The following is a 20,444-nucleotide window of genomic DNA, read 5'->3' as shown; positions in this document are numbered from 1 at the left end:
TCTTGCAGAGGCTGAACAGGTTCAGGTCCCATAGCCTCTGCTCGTATGGCCTGCCCTGCTGCCCCCTGATCATGCAAGTGGCCCTCCTCTGGACCCTTCCAGTGCTGTCTACATCCCTCTTGAAGTGCGATGCCCAGAACTGGACACAGTACTCCAACTGTGGCCTGACCAGTGTTGCATAGAGGGGGAGAATCACCTCTTTGCACCTGCTTGTGATGCATCTGTGGATGCTTGACAAGGTGCGGTTAGCCTCACTGACCATGTCCTCACATTGGCGGCCCATGTTCATTTTGGAATCGATAAAGACTTCAAGATCCCTTTCTGCCTCTGTGCTGACAAGAAGGGAGTTCCCCAGCCCATAGGTATGCTGCGGTTCTTTCTCCCTAGGTGCAATACCCTGCACTTGTCAGTATTGAATCCCATCCTATTCTCATCTGCCCACCTCTGTAACCTGTCCAGATCTTGTTGTAGCCTGTCCCTCCCTTCTAGCATGCCCACCTCTCTCCACATCTTAGTTGCAGTTGGCATTGATTTTTTTTTCTTGCTCCAACTATGTGCTGTGGGCAAGGTTACTTAACTACAGTATGCCTTGGTTTACCTGTAAAATAGAGTAATACCCATCTTGCTGGAACCACTTGTCTGCTCAGCACAGAAGTGCAAAATGTTTCTTTGGTATTTTGGAAGAATTATTTTCCAGGAAAGGCAAAGGTTAGACAGACTGTTTCTTATTATCATTGATTCACTGAGTAAAGGAGATTTACAGTCATATGGTTGGTCTCATTTTGTTAAAGAGCAGCCCAGGTTTCTCAGGGCTGGTCAACATTATGTGGCTCTTGCTGCTGTAGTGTAGGTACAGTGGCAGTGCCCTGCAGTGAAGATGAGCTGTGTCACAGTAGAGGGGGATGTTCTTGGTGGTGCATGTAACCAACCATACTACCTCTGGGAATGAGAGTAGCTAAGCTACCAGAAACTGTTTTCTTTCTGCATAGTTGCCTCCAGGCGTCATGGGGCAGTAGGGCAGGGACTTTGCTGGCATAACTATGTTGGCTATAGGTATGATCTTCTGACATCTCAGAGCTGACACAGCATATGCAGCTTTGTAGTGCAGTGTAGACTGAACCTCATTAATCATAACCACCAGTATCTGTAGCATTTGTTTCTGCTTAAACTTATTTCTGCATTTTAAAAGGATATTGAAATATTGGAAACAGCTATGAAAATGGTCATTAAAACTGTGTTGAGAACTCTAGAAAAGAAATGCTCAACAGTGAGCAATGTAACGAGCCCCACCTGTTTAGCTTATCAACGCTGAAGAAGCTTGAGGGGTGACATGGTTATAATGTATAAGCCTGGGGATAGAATGCAGATATTAAAGCCCTTTTCAATCTAGCAGGAAAGGCAACCCTCCCACCCCAACAAACCCCAAAAAGCCAATGGCTGGAACCTGAAGCAAGATAAATCCAAATGGGAAGGCAGACCCATGTTTTTAACTGTGAAGGTGATTAACTATTCTAGCCCACCAATGTGGTTCCATCTCTTCAGATTAAGACTGCATGATGTATATTGGCCAAACACAGGTTACAAGTCTCTATACCAGAGTAACTGGCTAAGATTTATTGGCCTGTGATAGAAAGTCAGACTATATAATCTAATAGTCCCTGCTGGCTTCATATTCAACAAATATGAATGGAAAAGAGACTGCAAGTCAGTCTGATATATTAGATCAGTGCCAATAAAACAGCCACTTTTTGTACATAGGATGAATATTTTTTTGATACCTGTAATAAATGTTGCTTGTGGGAACAATCCTAGAGATGTAAATCAAGTGTCCTGCCTAATGCCACATTGATGATGAAATACAAAACAGAGTACAGGTCATTTTATCAAAGAATAGCCAAGGTAAAAATAGACGGTACTAGACAAAAATTATCTTTATTAGAACTTTATAAATATCTGTAACATGGAACATTTAAACATATCAATTAACTGATGCACAAAAGCACTGATGAGGGAAAGAGAGGTCAACAGTAACAAATCGCATCAATGGGTTCTCCATCCTTGCACTGAAGCATCCCTCTGGAGCAGAGGTGGTGACCAAGGGCATCAAGCAATGCTTCTGTTGTTCTAGTCACTGGAGACACTTTATTTACAAATCCTCATCATCAAAGGTCTCTGTGCACCTCAGCATCACGGTTTCATAATCAAACTGAACAGAATCTCCCTGCAAAACAAAATGGGCTGTGTTTTTATTCGAATTCTGGTTGATCAGCACCCACAAACTTCAGCAGATGCACCCTTTCCTTTTTTGTAAACCCTGGGTACTTGCCAGTCGAGGACAATGGCAAGGGTTGTCTGAAGAAGGGCTCCCTGTTTTAACCAACTCCTAAGAACATAGGATTCTGTCATGTTCTAATGTAACTCATTTAGAGCTGTAACTAATGTACCATGGGAGCAGGTTAATTTCTTAGGGACACAGTATAGGCATATCCTGCAAGTTACTGTGTGATCTCAAGTCCTGCTGATTTCAAAGTTGCAGGTTTGTGCCTTACTTTCCATAAGTGTCTGTCTCTTTGACTGACTTAGGGACACAGCAACTCTTAGGAATTGAAAGGCTCAGGGATGAAACAGTTGGCTAAGTCTCCCAATGCAAGTTTCTTTAGACCACAGATAAAACTTTTAAAAGTGCGTAAGTAATATATGACAAGGTTTTTTGGGTGAATCTGATATTTTTTATTAGACCAACTTAAATAGCTGGAAAAACATTTTTTAGCAAGCTTTCAGGTTAAAAAACTTTGTCAGGCTGAGGAAGCCTCTGCAGCTGGTGTGTGCTCTTCCTGGATGGAATGAATAGTAAAGAAGCCAGAGGCTGGGCTGGTATGCATGCAAGACAGGCAGTCAGTGAAGATGTAAATGTGCCCAAGTCCTCTTTTCAAAAATGAGCTATTTACTTAAGTCCCGTTTACTTTTAAAGTGATTCTAGACTCCTAAAGCTGGATTTTGTAATATATTTAGTCATCCAAAATGTGTAAATAGCTGCGTAGTGGTATTTACAGAAGCATCTACGCAGGTTTCCCCATCTCCAGCTGGCTTTCACTTTCATCCTTTTGAAAATTCTACCCTGGATCTATATTAATGTTTCACTCATCTGCTGTTGAGCACCTTTTACTGTGTGGCCTGGAGACATCAGCAGTTCTGGACAGGTTTAGTACCTGCCTGACTTCACTTTTGGAAATATTTTCCTATCCTGCAACATCAATTTTCCCTTTCTGTTTCAGGCTGGGGTCCTTTTGAAATTATTCTCCTTCCTTGTCTAAACACTGCTTTTTCTTTTTCTGCACTGTGGTCTTTCAAGTAGTTTCCAAAGTGGGGAGACCAATGTTTCAACATCTCAGATCCAGACCAGCAACTTCTCAAGAGCAGCTGGACTTACTGTGTCTGTAACTGTAAAATTCTAAATGTGCGTCACCCAAAACAATTTAATGTTGTCTCCTGAGAGGAGTGGAAATGGAACTAGTTGATATAAATGGCCAATGATAAATCTTATCAGTCCTGCATTTATCCCACAGGCAGAGCGGGACAGGCAATGATGGGCTGTGTTGTAGGGTTTGGCTTGGCTATAAACCTTGATTTTACAGGGCCATCTGCAATCCCACCCCACCTTTGTTGCATTTTCTTCAAGTTGCATGCATGAACCTGCAAGACACTTGCTCATCCTGGGATGTTTTTTACTGTTTGTACTGCTAATGCTGGTCACTACATACCACAGCTAGTGGAGAACTTGCAAGAGGTGCTGTGCTACAGAGGAGGAAGAGTCAATGCTACTGACACAGCAGTAACTGCAATGTAATTAAGATATGGCTGAGTTAGTTTTAAATTAGCTAGTACAGGTACATGTGGCAATCTAGCCATGGCAAAATGGAATCCAGGAAGCTAATTTGTCTCTGGTGGTTTTGCAGGGCATGATGCTATAGCTTGCTAGCCACTGGTTACCTAAGTGAACTTGCTAAAAGCTAGCTCAGGCAGCTCTACCTACAGTATAGACACTTTCAGCATCTGCTGTTCATTGGGACTCTATCTCTGTTCCCAAACTGCCCCCCTCCCCCAAAAAACACAAACAAAACACAAACAAATCCAAAAAACCCCACAACCTTTCATGAGTTGTACTCTGGTTCACGGTATCGTTTCCTAGACGTAGTTTATTGTAATAACCTAAATTAAAATGCATGCCCTTGCATTTTGCTTATCAATGCCCCATGCTCTATGAATCCTAACAAGCTCCCCTGGGCCATCTCTCATCAGACTGCTTGGGATTCATGCGCAGAAGTGCACACAAGGTTTCGGGTTAAACTTGAGGAATCCTTCAGCTGGACGACATTGTGCCTCAGAGCTGCCTTCTCGCACATTATTCCTTAACTTTCTTTACATTTATGCTATGCAATGTTTTTTCATTCTCATTCTTGTTCCAATTCTAGCTCACGTTCTTTGTCTTGTCATGACTTCACTGACTCACCCCTTACTATTGTGATTAACTATTCTAGCCCACCAACGTGCTTCCATCTCTTCAGATTAAGACTGCATGATGGGATGACCCAGTGAAATATGAGCAAAGGTCCATTAACTGGAAATACTGCTTTGATATGCATAAGACTATGCTGCTTCCTCCATAATGAGCACGTTGATGAGTCTTACCTGGGGAAATGGCGTGTTCACAAAGAAAAGGCCTTTTAAGAACCCAATGATCTGCAAGTAGAGTTGGCGGATATCCTCTGGATTTTCTGAGGTGCAGCCTGAGAAGGCTGAACTGAAAACAGACACAGAAATGATATTAAATGCCCTGTCTCCTCCCTCTTCTTGCTCACTTTCTCTCTCTCTCTCAAAAAAAAACCCCAAAAAACAGTTCAGGAAAACCACTGAACAGTGGAGAATAGGAATATATTACTCAGCAAATGATAGGAACACATTAGTATAATGTAAGGAACAATTATCACAGCAAAGAAATTCAGAGAGACGTGACAGATTTGATCCTACTGCTCTAGGGGAAAGTATAAAGAAAGCATATACCAGTAAGGATCCAGTTGTCTTGCAGCTGGGGTGTTTAGATGCCTTCGTTGCCCTTATTCATATGAACTCCTTTGATTTCTTACATTAAATGAAACCACTTTATGTGGCCAAGAAAATGCCTCAGAATGTCAGTAGTCACTATGTGGGCATGTGGAGACTGACTTCCATCAAAGGCTCTGCAAATACCCTTTGAGCCTGGAAGCCATGCCCACAATTTTTCCTGAATTCCCATAAAGTTCTGCTGTTGCCCCTTAATTTTAAATCAAGTGACAATAAAGACCCAACTGTCCTAAATTCTGATCTGGGTGGAGGGAATGTACTTGTATCAACTCTGCATTGAAATACAGTTTGACTTCTGGCTTAAACCTGGTTTTGAACTTGAGCGTTCAAATATTAAAGACTAGGGCAGTGGTTCTCAAACTTAAAAAAATTTTTTTTTTAAAGAATTTTTTTGTGTTCCAAGCCAAATCAAGTCCAAATCCGTGAGTCAGTCCAGAACCATAAGTGGTCCTACAACCGGCAAACATCCTCCACCGCCACTAGGGGCTTCAGATATTTCCAAAGTCTTTTGGCAGGAATTCCATGTGCAGGCCCAAGCCTGGAGGCTTGGGGTTCGCATGCCCCCAAGTTTAGCCTGCCCTCAGCCATATGGCTGCAGAAGCAAGCTAGGAAGGAGCCTCCCATTTCCATAAAGTAGGCTTTAAGCCCCAACACCTCGGCGGGTACTAAACCATGCCAGAAGAACAGTTATCCCTGGAAAAGCTTAAGGAAAACTATCTTCATGGACACGGATACATGGTGTTTTCCCTGCCAGGTAAGCTAGTACAAACTCTATATCATACTAGTCTGGAAAATCACCTTCTAGATCATGGTGTCTCCCCTGCCAGGTTTTAAACTCAAGGCATCTCTCCATAACTTTAGTGAATTTGATGACACCTTGGTGAAAACCATGTGCCTCTTTCCAGGAGGGACAAACAGGGCTGGGTGGGGACATGCTGCGGCAAGAGCGAGTGCTCTTGCTGCGGAGCAATCTGTATTAGGCTTTGCTCTTCTCCCTTCTTTGCTCTGCTCTCCTCCCCCATTGTCTTCAGTTTGTAAATAGAAAATGTGAGTTTTACAGAAGCTGAATGTGGTTATACCCTTCACCCAGAGTCCCTCTGTGTCCTGCTGCCTGTGTTACAAACTACCAGTCAATAAGGGAGCAGAGTGGAGCAGGAAAGGGAAAGGAACAAAACCTAATGCAGGCAGGAGTACCCACTCCTGCTGCTGCTGCCCTGTCTGGCCCTGTATGCCCCTCCTGCTGGAAAAAAAAGGGTTTCAGCTAGCAGTGGCAGCAGTGTGGCTCCCTTGAAAGTCTCATGGCTTTCCAGGGTACTGTGGCATCCAGGCTGAGAACCACTGAACTAGGGCCATAACATACTGCACCATGGAATGTTTCCCTAATCTTCAATGTGTATCAGTCAAGCCACAATTGATGGTTTTCTTTTAATTCAACATTATTATACAATTGAGTTAATGATCTAAATCCCCTTGTTTTCATTCACACTGCTTTGGCAGTGTAACATTGAGTGGTGGTATAAGACAGAATCAGAGCTGGTGTGTTCAAAGGATCCTTTAAATTTTTGGAGAATTTATTTATTGAAAAAGCAACATGCAAAAACAGAAAATCCCAGCCAAGACCAGCCACTGAATAAGAATATCTTAGACCTTAAATGCTGGAGGCTGCAACCAGGAGAGGAGCAGGAGAAAAACCCTCATCATATCCTGTTCACTCTACCTTTTGGCATCTGTGCTTTGCCACTGTGTGACGTAGGACAGTGGACAAGATGGATGGTTAGGTGAGGGCATCTTCTAACACATACTAGCAATATATTTCAATAGTTTGCAACTGTTGCCAATAAACATGTGACAAGGCCACAAGCTGTGGCAGACTGTAGTCTTTAAAAGAGGTTCTGAATTAGGACACAAATACGGATGTTGCTTTAACATCAAAAAAATTAAGTGCTGGATAGTAGACTGGGTTTGTTTATACTTACCCTAGATTGGACGTTGTCTGCATCTCATTTCTGTCAAGAAACCCAGCAGCAACATCAAATGCATCTTCAAATAGTACCTAGAAAAGAAAACATTTGAGATGTTAAATCTATTAGGCATTTTACAGTGTTACTCAATCTATAATTTTTGATAATTAAGTATTTAAAATGTGGGAATTCTTTCTTCCCTCTTTGCCAGGTATGTTTATAGCTAGCTTGGATCCATAATTATTTCTGCCTCTGAAAAACATAAGTCATGGTCCTTACTACACAGCTAGAACAGGAGCTTGGGCTCAGTTCCATCAGGACTGTCTTTTCAGTTTCTGAGAAGTTGATTTTAGCCAACCATCTTCAAAACCATCAGTGCAAGGCAGTGATTATACGTGGCTTTCCCAGACTTTTCAGTTAGCTGTTATTGACATATCCAGCCAAGGATCTTGGCTGTACCAAGCAGTCCCACACACTGCTATTCAGGCTGGAGTTCCAGTTGCAATGGAGATCTGGTGTTCTACATTCCAGTTGCATAAGGTCATTAGTCTAATTAGTTCCTGTTACTCCTAGTGCCAGAAGCTAATATACATGTCATGCTCCAACACAAGTCTGTAAGTAGACCGGTTAGAAATTAGACAGGTTTAATTTCCTTGCAACTTAAAAGGAAACGTGATCCTTGTCACTGCAATCTATGGATGCGTTAGAGGGGAATAAAAACACCCAATGAAGTTACCCAATCTTGCTCTGAGTGGCTAATTGTTCAACTCACTGACAATTCAGCAAATGCTTACAATGAATTACCTTTCCTTTAACCCAGGGGTTCCCAACATTTCTATGCTGCGGACTGCAAAACCGCGGATCATAAGTGACTGCGGACTGGCAAACCACAGCCTGAAAGTGGCTGCAGGTTGGCAAACTGCAGACCAGCAGTGACCGGCATACTGCAGGCTGGCAGGCAACCCTTTTTTTATACTTGGTTGCTGGCCTGCAGTATGCCGGTCACTTACCATCTTCTGGTCTGGCAGCCAACCCTCCTGTGGACCAGCAGCCAACCCTTCATGGCCCGGTACCTGGCCATGGCCCAGGGGTTGGGAACGTCTGCTTTAACCAAGATTTCTGATGCTACCTAGTTACTGTGAGCATTTTTACATGTGCAAGCGCCTGGCACTGTGACGCTTGCAGTTGTATAAGCAGTGAAATGCACGTCAGCAATAAGAAAATGGCGGCGGTTCACTTTTGAACTAAAACACCTCGGAGGTGCTTTAGTTCAAAATCGTACTGCTGCCATTTTCTCTGCGCTGATGCGCATTTCACCACTTATACAACTGCAAGCAATGCAGCGCAGTGTGCATCAGCTCCCATGCAGAGCAGACTCGATTAATCCAGTCTGCTCCAAAGTGGCAGATCTCTGGTGCATCTGTGAACTAAAAGGTATGTGTATAAATGTCCTGACTGCCCACCTCTGCTGAGGTATGTCGGCATGCACGCAGCCGGCAGTATCAGCAGAACTTCTGAATATCACTAAAACTGAGGAAGGGCCTACAGCAATTGTCCCTTGTATTTCTCACTTTTAAATGTGCTATTAGAAAAAAGCCATAGCCATCTGAACACTGATCCTTGAATCAAGCTAAGCTGTGCTTCCTGCAGGATCTGTAGAATGGTACTTGCATGCATTCCTTGCCTTACCCTGCCTGTGTTAGAGCAAAGCTAAATGTTTCCTACAGGCAGGTTCCTCACTGCACTGCAGATCAACACCAGTGCTCTCACCTGCATGTGCTGAGACAGCCTAGCAAGACAAAGCAACTGGCAACCACAATGTTATGGATCTACTGCAGAGTGAGAGAATTCACTGTAAAAGTTTACTGCAGTGCTGTATTCCGATGGGTGGGAAATAGTTTCTTATAATAATGTGCATCCTCTGGAACAGATTCACAGTTGACAAAAGATATCAGCTTTCTTGAGGCCTGTGGCTCCTGAAGTGAGAAGTCTCTGTTATTAAGTGCTACTTACTTCCTCTGGCGTGGATACTGATGAACCACTGGCTTCCTGACTGTTAGCTGTGCTGTCCCTCACGCTGCCTTCAGTGCACACAGGCTCAGAACACTGAGCCCTGGCATTTGGGAGGACATTCTGTCTCTGACTACAGTACTGCAACACGCTTTCTCTCCTTTCTTCCGTAAGTTCCTGCCATAGGTGGGAAATAGCTGTTGAGACCACAGGGAGAGTGACCTCTTCGGTGCACACAATCCCATTCTCAACCAGCAGGTCCACTGTCTGTTTATAGAAATACAGGTACCTGCAATAAATGAAAGGAGGGATCTCTAAAAGGCAGCTTGTGATGCAGTGGTGCAATGTTACAGCAGCAAGGGACTGGGAACTAAGTTTTAGTTTATAATCTCAACAATGCCACTGACTCCCTCAGGGACCTTGTACAGTTATTATTACAGATGGGATGGTTGGCACTGCCCACCATTAAAGCTGCTCTATACTCCCCATTGTAAGCCCCTGTTTCCAATTGCTTAAAAGTCTGCCAAGCTGTAACCTTTTGGAATGAAATTTCCTATGCTGGGAGTCTGCCTGAGGTTGAAACACATAGGCTTTAATTTTATTTATTTTTAAATGTATTTGATTTTTAGCATTTTAATTAACTCAAAAGGTTCAGCTGTTTCTGAGAACATGGTTATGGGGGACCCCCCCCCCCCCCCGCATGTTATTGTACGTATGTTAAACTGTAACTCCTTTCTTTAGGAATCTCTAATGCCCCTCTCTTTGGAGTGGTTACTTGAAATGTAGTGAATTGGATGTGCCTTTTGCCATTTCTGTGGGAAAACAGCCAAATCTGGCCATATTTTTGAAAAAATCACACTTCATACATGCTCAGTAGAGACTTCTTAGACTTTAGCAGCTAAATACACCACTGATTTTATCCACACCCAATATACTCCTGTCTGGGTATACACAGAATTCTCCCTGCAACTGAAACTTCGGGCTTCTGTAGGCTCTGCTGGGATCTGGAGAGGGTAACAGGAGAGAGAGACTAAGCTGGTAGAAAGACAAACCTGGGGTTGGCTGAGTAAGAAGACTGGGACTAAATACTAGTGGGCTGGGGAAAAAAAGTGATGAAGGAAAGAACAAATCTGATGAGAAGCCAGAGAACAGGAGAGAACCAGCACTAGCTGAACAGAGAGAGCACGGCAAGGAGACTGGGAATGGCAGTGTGTGGGAGTGAAACTAGGATTTACTTGGAAATTAAATGAAGAATGGGATGAGCCTAATAAATGGAGCCTGAGAGGTCTGATGATGACATGGAGCAAGGGTAAAGCTTTGGAAAATGAACAGGAAGTGTGTGCCCATGACAGCACACTTTCTTCCAAGCTGTAGTGATGATCCACGCAGTGTCACTATGAAGTCAACCTAATGGGATTTGTTTTTCCATTTCCTGATTTAAAAAAAAAAAAATAACTCAGCAAATTACACACAGCAAACACCACTGAAAGGACATTATTAAGGCTTCAAAGTCCACCACTTTACAGTTGGGAAATGCTGGAATTAAGGCTGACCACAACTGTAATGCAGGCCCTTCGTGTATGTGCATTACAATGCAGCCTTTAATTATATGCTCACAGATTATTATTTTCCACAGAACCTCTGTGCTCAGAATGAATCAGCAATGTGGGGAAGTAGATTTGTTTAAGGACCCTTGTTTCTTTGATGCAGAAGTTGGATGATTTGTACCCACCAGACACTCCCCTGTGGAAACTGGAAGGTATGTAGTGAACAAGGCAGGGAATTTCTGGAAGAGATAAGGGAAGGTCTCCTTGTCAGAGGCTTAACTAGCAGTTTTGGTGCCTTGGCCAGGGAGGGGGAAAGGGGAGTAGGTGAGGGGGTACCAAGTGCCAGAGAATAGGGATCTGTGCGCATACACTGCTGATACCACAGTGCAGACTCCCAGCATACAGGGCTGATGCCCTGCTCACCCACCTCTACTTACACTACAGCTCCTTGTTAAGGCCACTGAATGTTGCCCAGAAGAACCTGATTCTTTTTGTGTCTCTGCCATGCAATTGCTGTGTTGGATTTGTCAAATCACTTACACCAGACTTCTTGCACCTGGTCAGTAATTATATTTTTCTTATTTTCTGGATGCCCCATTTGATATCCTGGGGTCTGAGATGTGAAAGTGCTGAGCATTCCACGTTGCAAGTAACATCTAAGGGAGCTGTGTTCTGAATACATAAAATGCTAGGCAATGCTAAGGAGTCTAAAAAATCAGGTCCTGGGTGTCTCAAACTGGATACCCAAAATAAGTGGAAAGCTTTTAATGCCACTGTTGCTCAATTCCCCATCTTTAAAATGGGGACACTAGTCCAACATCCACAACCCCAACAGGAGTGTTTTGGAAATAAAATCATTAACGTTTGTGAAGTACTTGCACATACTAGGACAGTGGGGGTCAAACTTTCTGGCAGGTGGGCCACAAATTAATCCCTGCACTCTCCCCAAATGTCACCCCAATCCCATTTATCTTCCCAAGACTGCTGTGCTTTCTGCTCCCTGCCATATCTGCTGCTGTGATCTCTGCTCTCTTCCTGATCTGCTACATGCCACACACACAGTGTTTTATAGGCATGCTCCAGGAGGTGGGAGGTGCTTTAATTAGCAAGCTGTGCTAATTAAAAGCACTCAAGCATCACTTGTATCAGTGTCCCCACACTGAAAAATGGTGGCAGGGTGCTTTGAAATAAAACTCATTGAATGAGCGTTAGATTAAAGCGCCGTGCTGCCATTTTTCAGTATGGGGATGCTGATACATGTGACATAGGAAGCTGCTGGAGCACATTAATGTCTGTGCTCCAGCAGACTTGATTAATTGGGTCTGCTCCGATGCACTGGATTTCCAGCACATTGGAGCAGCCTTGCTGCATGTCTATAGGAGCCCACAGAGACTGCCCATGCAACTTGTGACATACATGCTGTAGATATCCATCCCTGTAGTAGAGCTGTGAACAACCTGCTGTTTCTGGAGCAGAGACTGCAATAAATAAGGACTGGGGCAGAACACTTAGGAATAAGGAAAAAACAATCAAGTGATCATCACTGATGATACCAAACTTTGGGGTAAAGCATCCACACCTGAGGACAGGAAGGCGATCCAGGCTGACCTTGACAGGCTCAGGAAATGAGTGGATGTGAGAACCTGATGGTGTTTAACACCAAAAAATGCAAGGTTCTCCACCTTGGGAAGAAAAACCTGCAGCATCCTTATAGGGTTGGCAGTGCTATGCTGGCTAGCACTACAGATGAAAGGGACTTGGGGATCATGATTGACCACAAGATGAACATAGGCCTTCAATGTGATGCTGCTGCTAGTAAAGCGAGCAAAACGCTGGCTTGCATCCATAGATGCTTCTCGAGCAAATCCCAGGACATCATTCTCCCCTTGTACTTGGCCTTGGTGAGGCCGTAACTGGAGTATTGCATCCAGTTTTGGGCTCCACAATTCAAAAAGGATGTGGAGAAGCTTGAGAGAGTGCAGAGGAGAGCCACATGCATGATAAGAGGTCAGGAAAACAGACCTTATGACGAGAGGTTGAGAGCTATGGGACTTCAGCCTGGAAAAGCGCAGGCTCAGTGGCAATCTGATGACCATCTATAAGTTTATAAGGGGTGTTCACCAGCATCTGGGGGAACATTTGGTCACCAGAGCACCCCAAGGGAAAACAAGGTCAAATGGTTATAAACTCCTCCAAGACCGTTTCAGGCTGGACATAAGGAAGAACTTCTTCACTGTCCGAGCCCCCAAGGTCTGGAATAGCCTGCCATTGGAGGTGGTTCAAGTACCTACTTTGAACGCTTTCAAGAGAAATTTGGATGTTTATCTTGCTGGGATCCTATAACCCCAGCTGACTTCCTGCCCCATGGGCAGTGGGCTGGACTCGATGATCTTCTGAGGTCCCTTCCAGCTCTAACGTTTATGAAATCTATGATTAGCTGCTCGCTAAGTGAGCACAATCCAGCCTGTGTATTGAATGAAGCAAGGGGGGGGCCTAAGGGAAAAAATAGCGAGTGATAGAACTTAACACAGTATCATTATGCATATGTAACTATTTAGGTTACAAGACAAAGTGTGTAGGTATATTATTTTCTCCATTTTACAGGAATCTGTGGCAGAAGGACAGGTATTTCACAAAGTCCCACAGAAAATATGTAGTAAAGCTGGGAATTCAAGCTAGAGCTCCCATGTTTTAATCCAATGAATAAACCACCAAACCCTCATTTCTCTTTTGAAACCTGTTTTGCCATTGGCATAATAATAGCTACCTCTGAACAAAGCTATATTTGTATTTGGGCTGTTAAATCTTAGGCCTTCCCAAATGAAAAGCCAAAGTTCAAAGCAACATGAAACAGATGTTCTGTTTCCAAAAAAGTGGCAGCCATTCTACTAAGCTCAAAATGATTCCTTGGAAGATATCCGAATTAAGCAGGTCTTCTGATTGACTGAAGCATACTGCAGGTGAAAACAACTGAAAGTTGTTTAATCTTTTAGAAAATTATTATTGTAATGAGCCAAGATTTGTAAATATATATAAATAAATAAATAAAGCTCCTCCCTTCCAAGATCATTAGTATTTAATCTTCAACTTCTCTATTACAAGGTTGCTCCACTGCTCAGTTAGCAAGAACTGAGGTGGCTTTATCATTTTACAGTATTTTCATATAACTTAAGTTCCTGAACAATCCCAAATTTGTCAGGCCTGAACACTGAACAGAGAAAGCAGGACAAGAAGACTGGGATTCTCCCAAACAGATTTGCTGTCACCAGACCAAGAGGTATCATTCTCAAGCTGAGAGGCATTTCTGTTTCCAGGTCCCTTCAAGCTTTGCAATAGGATTTTACATGGAATACTCTGACTCTAACATCAACTTTCCAGATACAATGACATCCAGAATGGCATCCATCACACTAATACGCACAAAAAACCCCACAGACTGCTACACTTACTTCTGTAGAACCAGGAATCATCCCATACACACCAAGCAAGCTCTAAAGTATAGTGAGGCCCTCACATGTCACCACATCTGTACTGAGGAAAAGACTCATGACACCCACTTCACCAGTCTGAAAATTGACGTTAGCCTGCAAATGCAAAAAAACTCCAGTAGAAAAACAGACATTTTTGAACAAGCCGCCCATATATCCTGCACAAACCCACTACAATATAAAAGAACCACTACACCACAGATGCAATGACTATGCACCCATGCCTGTCACATGCTGTCCTGCAGTGGAACCTACAACAAGGATCATCAAACAGCCTAGAGATAAAGAAGACTGGGACGTGAAAAAAATATTCTCAGCCCTCCTGCTCCTTGCTTCCCAACGTCCTCCAAGCCTTGCCCAATTTGTCTTCAGAAGCAAACTCTGACGACTAAGAACAGAACCCTGCCTAAATAGCAAATGCAAAAACCTATCAGCAAATATCCACCAACACTACAATCAACACACTCGCGCAAGGAAAACAAGCAAACTCTGACGATCCTACACATATACCACATTCTATGATTGACATCTCATCCAATGCACCAAATACCCTCAGGGAAACTGTGTAAATGAAATTAAACAATGACTGTACTCCAGAATGAAATCTCACAGAAAAATGATAAAGGACAGAAATACCCTATCTCCAGCAGAATAATGCTTTTCACAGAACAACCACTCCATTTCTGACCTTGCCGTCCTTGTATTTAAGGGAAAGCTAGAGAACACCTTCAGAAGATGGGCCTGGGAACAAAAATTAACAAGTTAACTTAATAGTAAAAACCACGGACTAAACGCAGACAACAGCCTTATGGCGCTTTACCATTTCCTGCTGCTTCCACTAAGCCCTCTGTACTGCACAGGTAACAATGACCCTTTTCCTCTAGAATGAGCTTATTCTTTTATGTAATTAGGTTATCTACTTCAACTCCCCTTTATTTGTTTTGTATCTACTTCCAGGAACTCCTCTTTACTCCACAGTTTTACAGCCCTCTTCCACTTCTGTAAGTGACTTCTTATTTGCATAAAGGAGTTAAACCAGGGGCGGGCAGTTATTTTGGGCAGCAGGCTGCTTACTGAGTTTCAGCAAGCCATGGAGTGCCGCATGACAGGCAGTCCAGGGCAGATTAATATTAAATTTTCTAAATTTTTTAGGGGCCCCTCGGGCCGGATAGAATGGCCTGGCAGGCCGCATCCAGCCCCTGGGCTGCATTTTGCCCACTCCTGAGTTAAACAGAAGTCATTACGTTATCTACTATTTAGCTTAGGCAGCATCTGTTTCCCCCCCCACCCCAGATCTGAGGAAGGGCAAATTCCTGAAAGCTTGTCTAATAGATCTACCAGCTATACAGGTTCAATTACTAATTACTATTTGGTCTGAAACACTCACAAGTAGCTGCTGGGGGGGTTTCACAAAGGACAATTACTATAGTTTTGTGCACTGCCCACCAAATTAGGTCTCAGTTTCATTGATAACTGTAATGAATAGCTGGTGCCATCCTTATCTGAAAGGATGAACTAGTATCAGGCTGCTGTGTTAAAAGTCTAAGTGTGAATGGTTAACCACTGATGTCTTTATGGGCTGGTAAAAGCTGGCAGCATTTTACAAGGGACAGTATTCTGTGTTTCTGCTGCTGCAGCTTCTGACAGTCCATCTAAGTGACAGGAACAAAGTCTTTTCAAAAGAGATGCATTTGTAGTGCTGGTTGGAGATAGTGGGTGCACTGTCACGTCACCAAAGGAATGAGTTTTTTCTTATTGGTTAGGTCACTACTGTGCTGTGTCAGAAAGAAAGAAGACCAACTTGTGAAAGGGAGTTAATGTGCAGCAACTGCAGTCTGCCATGAAGCTGCCAAGAAAACACTGCAAGTCCCCACACTACTGTTCATCTTGCTTTGCGTGCATCAGTAAGGATGGGAGAGAGCAAACCACTAGTCACTTATCACACTATGTTGTAGTGTGAGGTGAAGCATGGCTTACTCCCTCCAGAAGTACTTATGCAGCATATTCTGAGGTTCTGTAAATGTTTCTTGCCTACAAATTACCTTCTGTCTGATTTTCACAGGAGTAAAGGATAATAGCATAAAAGTTGCAGGCCTCTGCCACCTGCTGGCACAACTCCATGCTTGGTTTTACGAAAACCGTATCAACAACAAAAGGAAATCTTAGAAAACATTCTGTACAGTGTGGCCGAGAAAAGCAGGCTGCGGAAGTTTAAAAGAGAACAGAACATTTAACCAGACAACAAAAACAATTTTTGAAAGCGATGCTGACCCTCATGCTTCACAGCTTTGGCCAAACTCTTACTGTTGGAGAGAGGAGCCACAAATATGAGATAATCTGACCTGTAATGTTTCAATATCTTCCTCTGAAGCATCTAGTGCTAATTGCTGTTGGAGAAAGGTACTGGACTCAGCGGACCTTGTGCCTGATCTAGCGTGGTAATTTTTTATGTTCCTAAGATATTCTCCTTTTGGGGAAAATGTATAATAAATACCATAATGGTATTAACAGAAGTTGGGCACAGAGATAAGAAGTCACTCAGGAGCATGTATCCGGATAGATTATACTGGGTACATAAACACACCCTGATCCTGAATCTGCCAGTAGCTACTCCTTTTAAAGCTGCTGTTTCTGTCATTAAGTAGGTCATACTGCAACGTAAAGACCATTTCGACACACACCAGCGGCTGCTCATCAGTCACTCCAGAGAAGTAGCTGGCAATGTTTCGGAGCCGCAGGCTGGAACAACCCAGCTTAGGTATGAGATGGTCTGCTGCTCTGACCTAGAATTGCCATTTCTCCCTGTACCCTAGGCATGGGTGTACCCCAGCTGCTCCTTGCTGTCTGGCCCCAGCATGGGCAAAGCTCTCTGATGCTGAAATGCCACCAAAGTCCCGCTGGTTCCATGGGCCAGATCCAGAGGTACTATAAGATGGATTCGACCCATGGACCACATGTTGCTGACTCCTGCTCTACAGCACTAATAGACTTGAAAGAATGTTATACCTCTTTCATGTAGCTGAAGGATCCTCATGACTTGTGTGACAGGGGGCACTGACAGATGTGCACCTCCTTGTTGTAACTCATGGCACTTCACAGGAAGCACCATGAGTTACAGCTACACAACTCCCTCCCCCTCCCCTCCCCTCCCCCCGACCCAAAAGACATTCTCTGTTGGTTCCTTGGGGGGGGGAATCAAGTGCCACTCTGAAGCCAGCTGCATGTCTGCAGCCTCTCCCCACTAGTGTTGCCCCCCACCCCACAGGCTCTGGTGCTGTCTTCAGGATGGGAGAAGGGAAGGGAGCTCGGTCTAGAGCCCTCTCAGTCCACACCCCCTCTTCCCCAAAGCTGTGTCAACCCCAGACCTAGCTCCCTCTCCCCACCCCCCCAATCCTGAAGACAACATTGGGGATGGGCTGCATTAGCCCAGCCATGCTCCTGGTGTGCACTGACAGAAGTTAATGAAGGCACTCTGCACTTAATGGGACACTTTTAAAGCACTCTGCAGCCAGGCACTTCTGTCAGGGCACAGCTGTAAAGCACTTTTAGGTGGCTAGTTGTATGACAAGACATCATTTCTGTCAGTGCCTACGGAGCTGCCATATGGCTGAGGAGGACTGACCATAACTTGTGCAGGGCCTACTGGGGTTCAGAGTCATAGTGCTAGTAAGGAATTGAATGTTGTCTCAAATAAAGACGCACAAACCGTTCAAATTCCATCAGGTCAGGAGATGAAGTGGTTGGGGACTGCATAAGTCCGGATCTCCCATCCCCTTCCACATCTTTTTTTTCATATTCTTGAATCAAATACCACATGGTGGAACCACTTTCACTTGTAGTGTCAGAGGGTGATGCTGAGCTGGAAAGAAAAGATAGGGAGAAGCCAACTAAATAGCTTCCTCAACCAGGTTAAAATGGTCCTTACTGTGGTCACTCTTTCTTTCTGAGTAGGTACTTTTTCCTTTGCAGAGCTAACGGAAACCCCTTGCAAAGAAGCACTATGAAGAAGAAAAAGAAAGGCAACCATAAGCACTAACTGGGAATAAAACCAAAAATGTGCATGGAATTTCATGTACTTGAATATAAGGGTCCAATCTGTAGTTTTTTTTGGCAGCTGAAACCTCCTCATCTCTGTATATTTTTGGTATTTCTCACAGGGACAGAGATGCTGTATTTGGTAATGTTTGCAATGTGCTTTGAGATACATGGATGGAAGCAAGTACAAAATATCAGCATCATTTCTTGATTTGTGCAAGTCCTTACCTGTGATGGTTGAAGTACATCTTGATATATTCCTCCTTGACTTCCTCCAAGCTGGATGGGTTCCCATCCTCCAGACTGAAGGACTCTGTTGTCAGCAGAAAGATAACTGTCACAGAGTGGAGTGTTCAGCAGCTCTCTCACTCTTGGTCCCAATCAAACAGGGTAATGATGGCAATTTGACCTGAATGTCAGGGAGTTCTTGATACTATAAAAATAATACTGGGAGAAACATCTGTTGTGTGGGGAGCTTATGATCCCTAGCCAAGATAATGTGGCTAATTTAGAATTACTGGTACCTTATAATGCTAATTTAGAATTACTGGTATCTTATAATGCTGAACTGGTGCATGAACTGATAATGTTGCTAATCAGTGGTAAGAACCAGTGAACGCAAGCCCATGCAACTACTAGTTAATGCAACGTTCTGTGATTTTTCTTTCTTTTAAGTAGTAATAGTTGAACAACTAAAGGGAGTTTTGACCCTGTTTAACTTAATGAAAATGGATGGAATGGCTTTAAATCATCAGCATGCAAGTCAAGTCACTGCCACCCAAAGGAATGACCGTTTAATGTTTAATTCTGGTCTCTAGATTCTTAGAGAGGTGAGGACAGATGGCTGATAACACTGCTGGGGCAGCTGTGTATGCCCAGAAACTTCACAGAACTCAACAGAAATTGAACCAGTTGATTGAAGATTGTAACAGGTACTCAAAGAATTTCACCCTGCCATCCTCATCCTGAAAAAAGCAGTTATGTCTCAGAGTGTTGAGACTGCCTAATGGATAAGTGTCTGGGAAGACATACCAGGTCAAAAGAAAAAAAATACAGCATGTCTTATTGTCTCCCTTGGAGAAAATTTTTAAGTAAAGTTTTCATGCCCTACATTTCTGTGAGGAAATCTTTTCGCTCTATTTTCAGTCCTTCACTCCAACCTGGAACCCAACTTTATTTCTGAATCATGTGCCATATACCTCTACTTGCCCTTGGAATACATGGGTGAAGACTAGGACTAGCCCTGCCAATACATTGATCAGATGAATGAGAATGGGGCCTGGGGTGGAAGGGGAGATATTTTTGTTGTTGATAAGGGCCTCTCACACAGGCTCAGTCAAGGGAGAACCCAGGTAGGAATTGAGTCGGGGGGGGGGGGGCGGGGCGGAATGAGAGGCAGATTTCTTCTGAGGGTGGAAAAGGCAAAATCTAGGCTCAGTTCTTAATACTAGCTCAGGCACTTTGCTGCATCTTGCTATCTGTCCCTATTTAACAAATAAATGACAAGCAGGTTTACAGAAGCTGTTTCAGGCAAATATTGGCATACAGTACCTTTCATCTTCAGCAAAGTGCCCAAGGTTTGCTCCAGCTCCTGGATATAATTCTTAGCCTTACGCAAAACCTGACACTAAACATAAAAAAAGAAAACAGACCCAATCTTTCTCTATTCTGACTGGATTCACATTTTAACACTTAGTTGGTTTTTATACCTTTTCTTTTTTTATTACCAACTATGGAGACTGGGGTGGTGTGGGTGGAGGCACTAAGGTACACAGCTGACAACCCAGACACCGCAAGTTTGAGGTCAGAGAAGAAGCACTCACGATAGGACCATGCTGTGAATTCTGCTAAATACCTTGTCACAAGGACATGAGAAGGAAGGATTACCAACTGTCTCCAAAACCCTTTAAAGCCAATTCTGTGGCCAGCTACTCTGATGCAGATAAAAAAGGGGAAAAATCCAAGAATCAGAGTAAACATAAAAATTTTCATTCACATGTAATATGTATTCTCATACAGGTTTGAGGTTTACTCTGACCGTCTCTCTGGCCAGCAACTGTTCCTTCTGCTTGAACTTAACATTCATTGTGGGATGTCTAAAAAGCATGTAGTTAAAATTTTGCAGGATGTTTTCTGGCTACAGACATAAACAACTCTTTGATCATATCAGGTAGGAATTATAAGACAAGATCTCTTTGGCCAAACCCTTCTCTCGGTTATACTGATACCGAACTGCAGTAACCTCACTGCCAACAATACAATTATTCCAGGTTTACAGTACT

At 43.5% G+C, this 20,444-nt stretch overlaps 1 protein-coding gene across 5 annotated transcripts in view; it reads right to left on the bottom strand.

Moving 5' to 3' along the window:
- Positions 1-1,913: 1,913 nt before the first annotated feature.
- STRA8 (stimulated by retinoic acid 8) overlaps positions 1,914-20,444 on the bottom strand; it is a 25,627-nt gene continuing 7,096 nt past the window's right edge. For all 5 annotated transcript variants that reach the window (XM_019480888.1, XM_014595310.3, XM_006261157.4 and 2 more), the window contains 7 exons: positions 19,714-19,789; positions 18,391-18,475; positions 17,834-17,986; positions 9,096-9,381; positions 7,098-7,174; positions 4,690-4,801; positions 1,914-2,221 (listed from right to left, as the gene is read on the bottom strand). In XM_019480888.1, coding sequence (XP_019336433.1) covers positions 2,147-2,221; positions 4,690-4,801; positions 7,098-7,174; positions 9,096-9,381; positions 17,834-17,986; positions 18,391-18,475; positions 19,714-19,789 — 864 coding nt within the window. In that variant the 3' untranslated portion in view covers positions 1,914-2,146. The remainder of the gene's footprint in view (positions 2,222-4,689; positions 4,802-7,097; positions 7,175-9,095; positions 9,382-17,833; positions 17,987-18,390; positions 18,476-19,713; positions 19,790-20,444) is intronic.

The sequence above is a fragment of the Alligator mississippiensis genome, chromosome 4 (genome assembly GCF_030867095.1).
Source record: "Alligator mississippiensis isolate rAllMis1 chromosome 4, rAllMis1, whole genome shotgun sequence".
Lineage (NCBI taxonomy): Eukaryota > Metazoa > Chordata > Crocodylia > Alligatoridae > Alligator > Alligator mississippiensis.
This window is presented reverse-complemented; position numbering and strand designations above follow the sequence as displayed.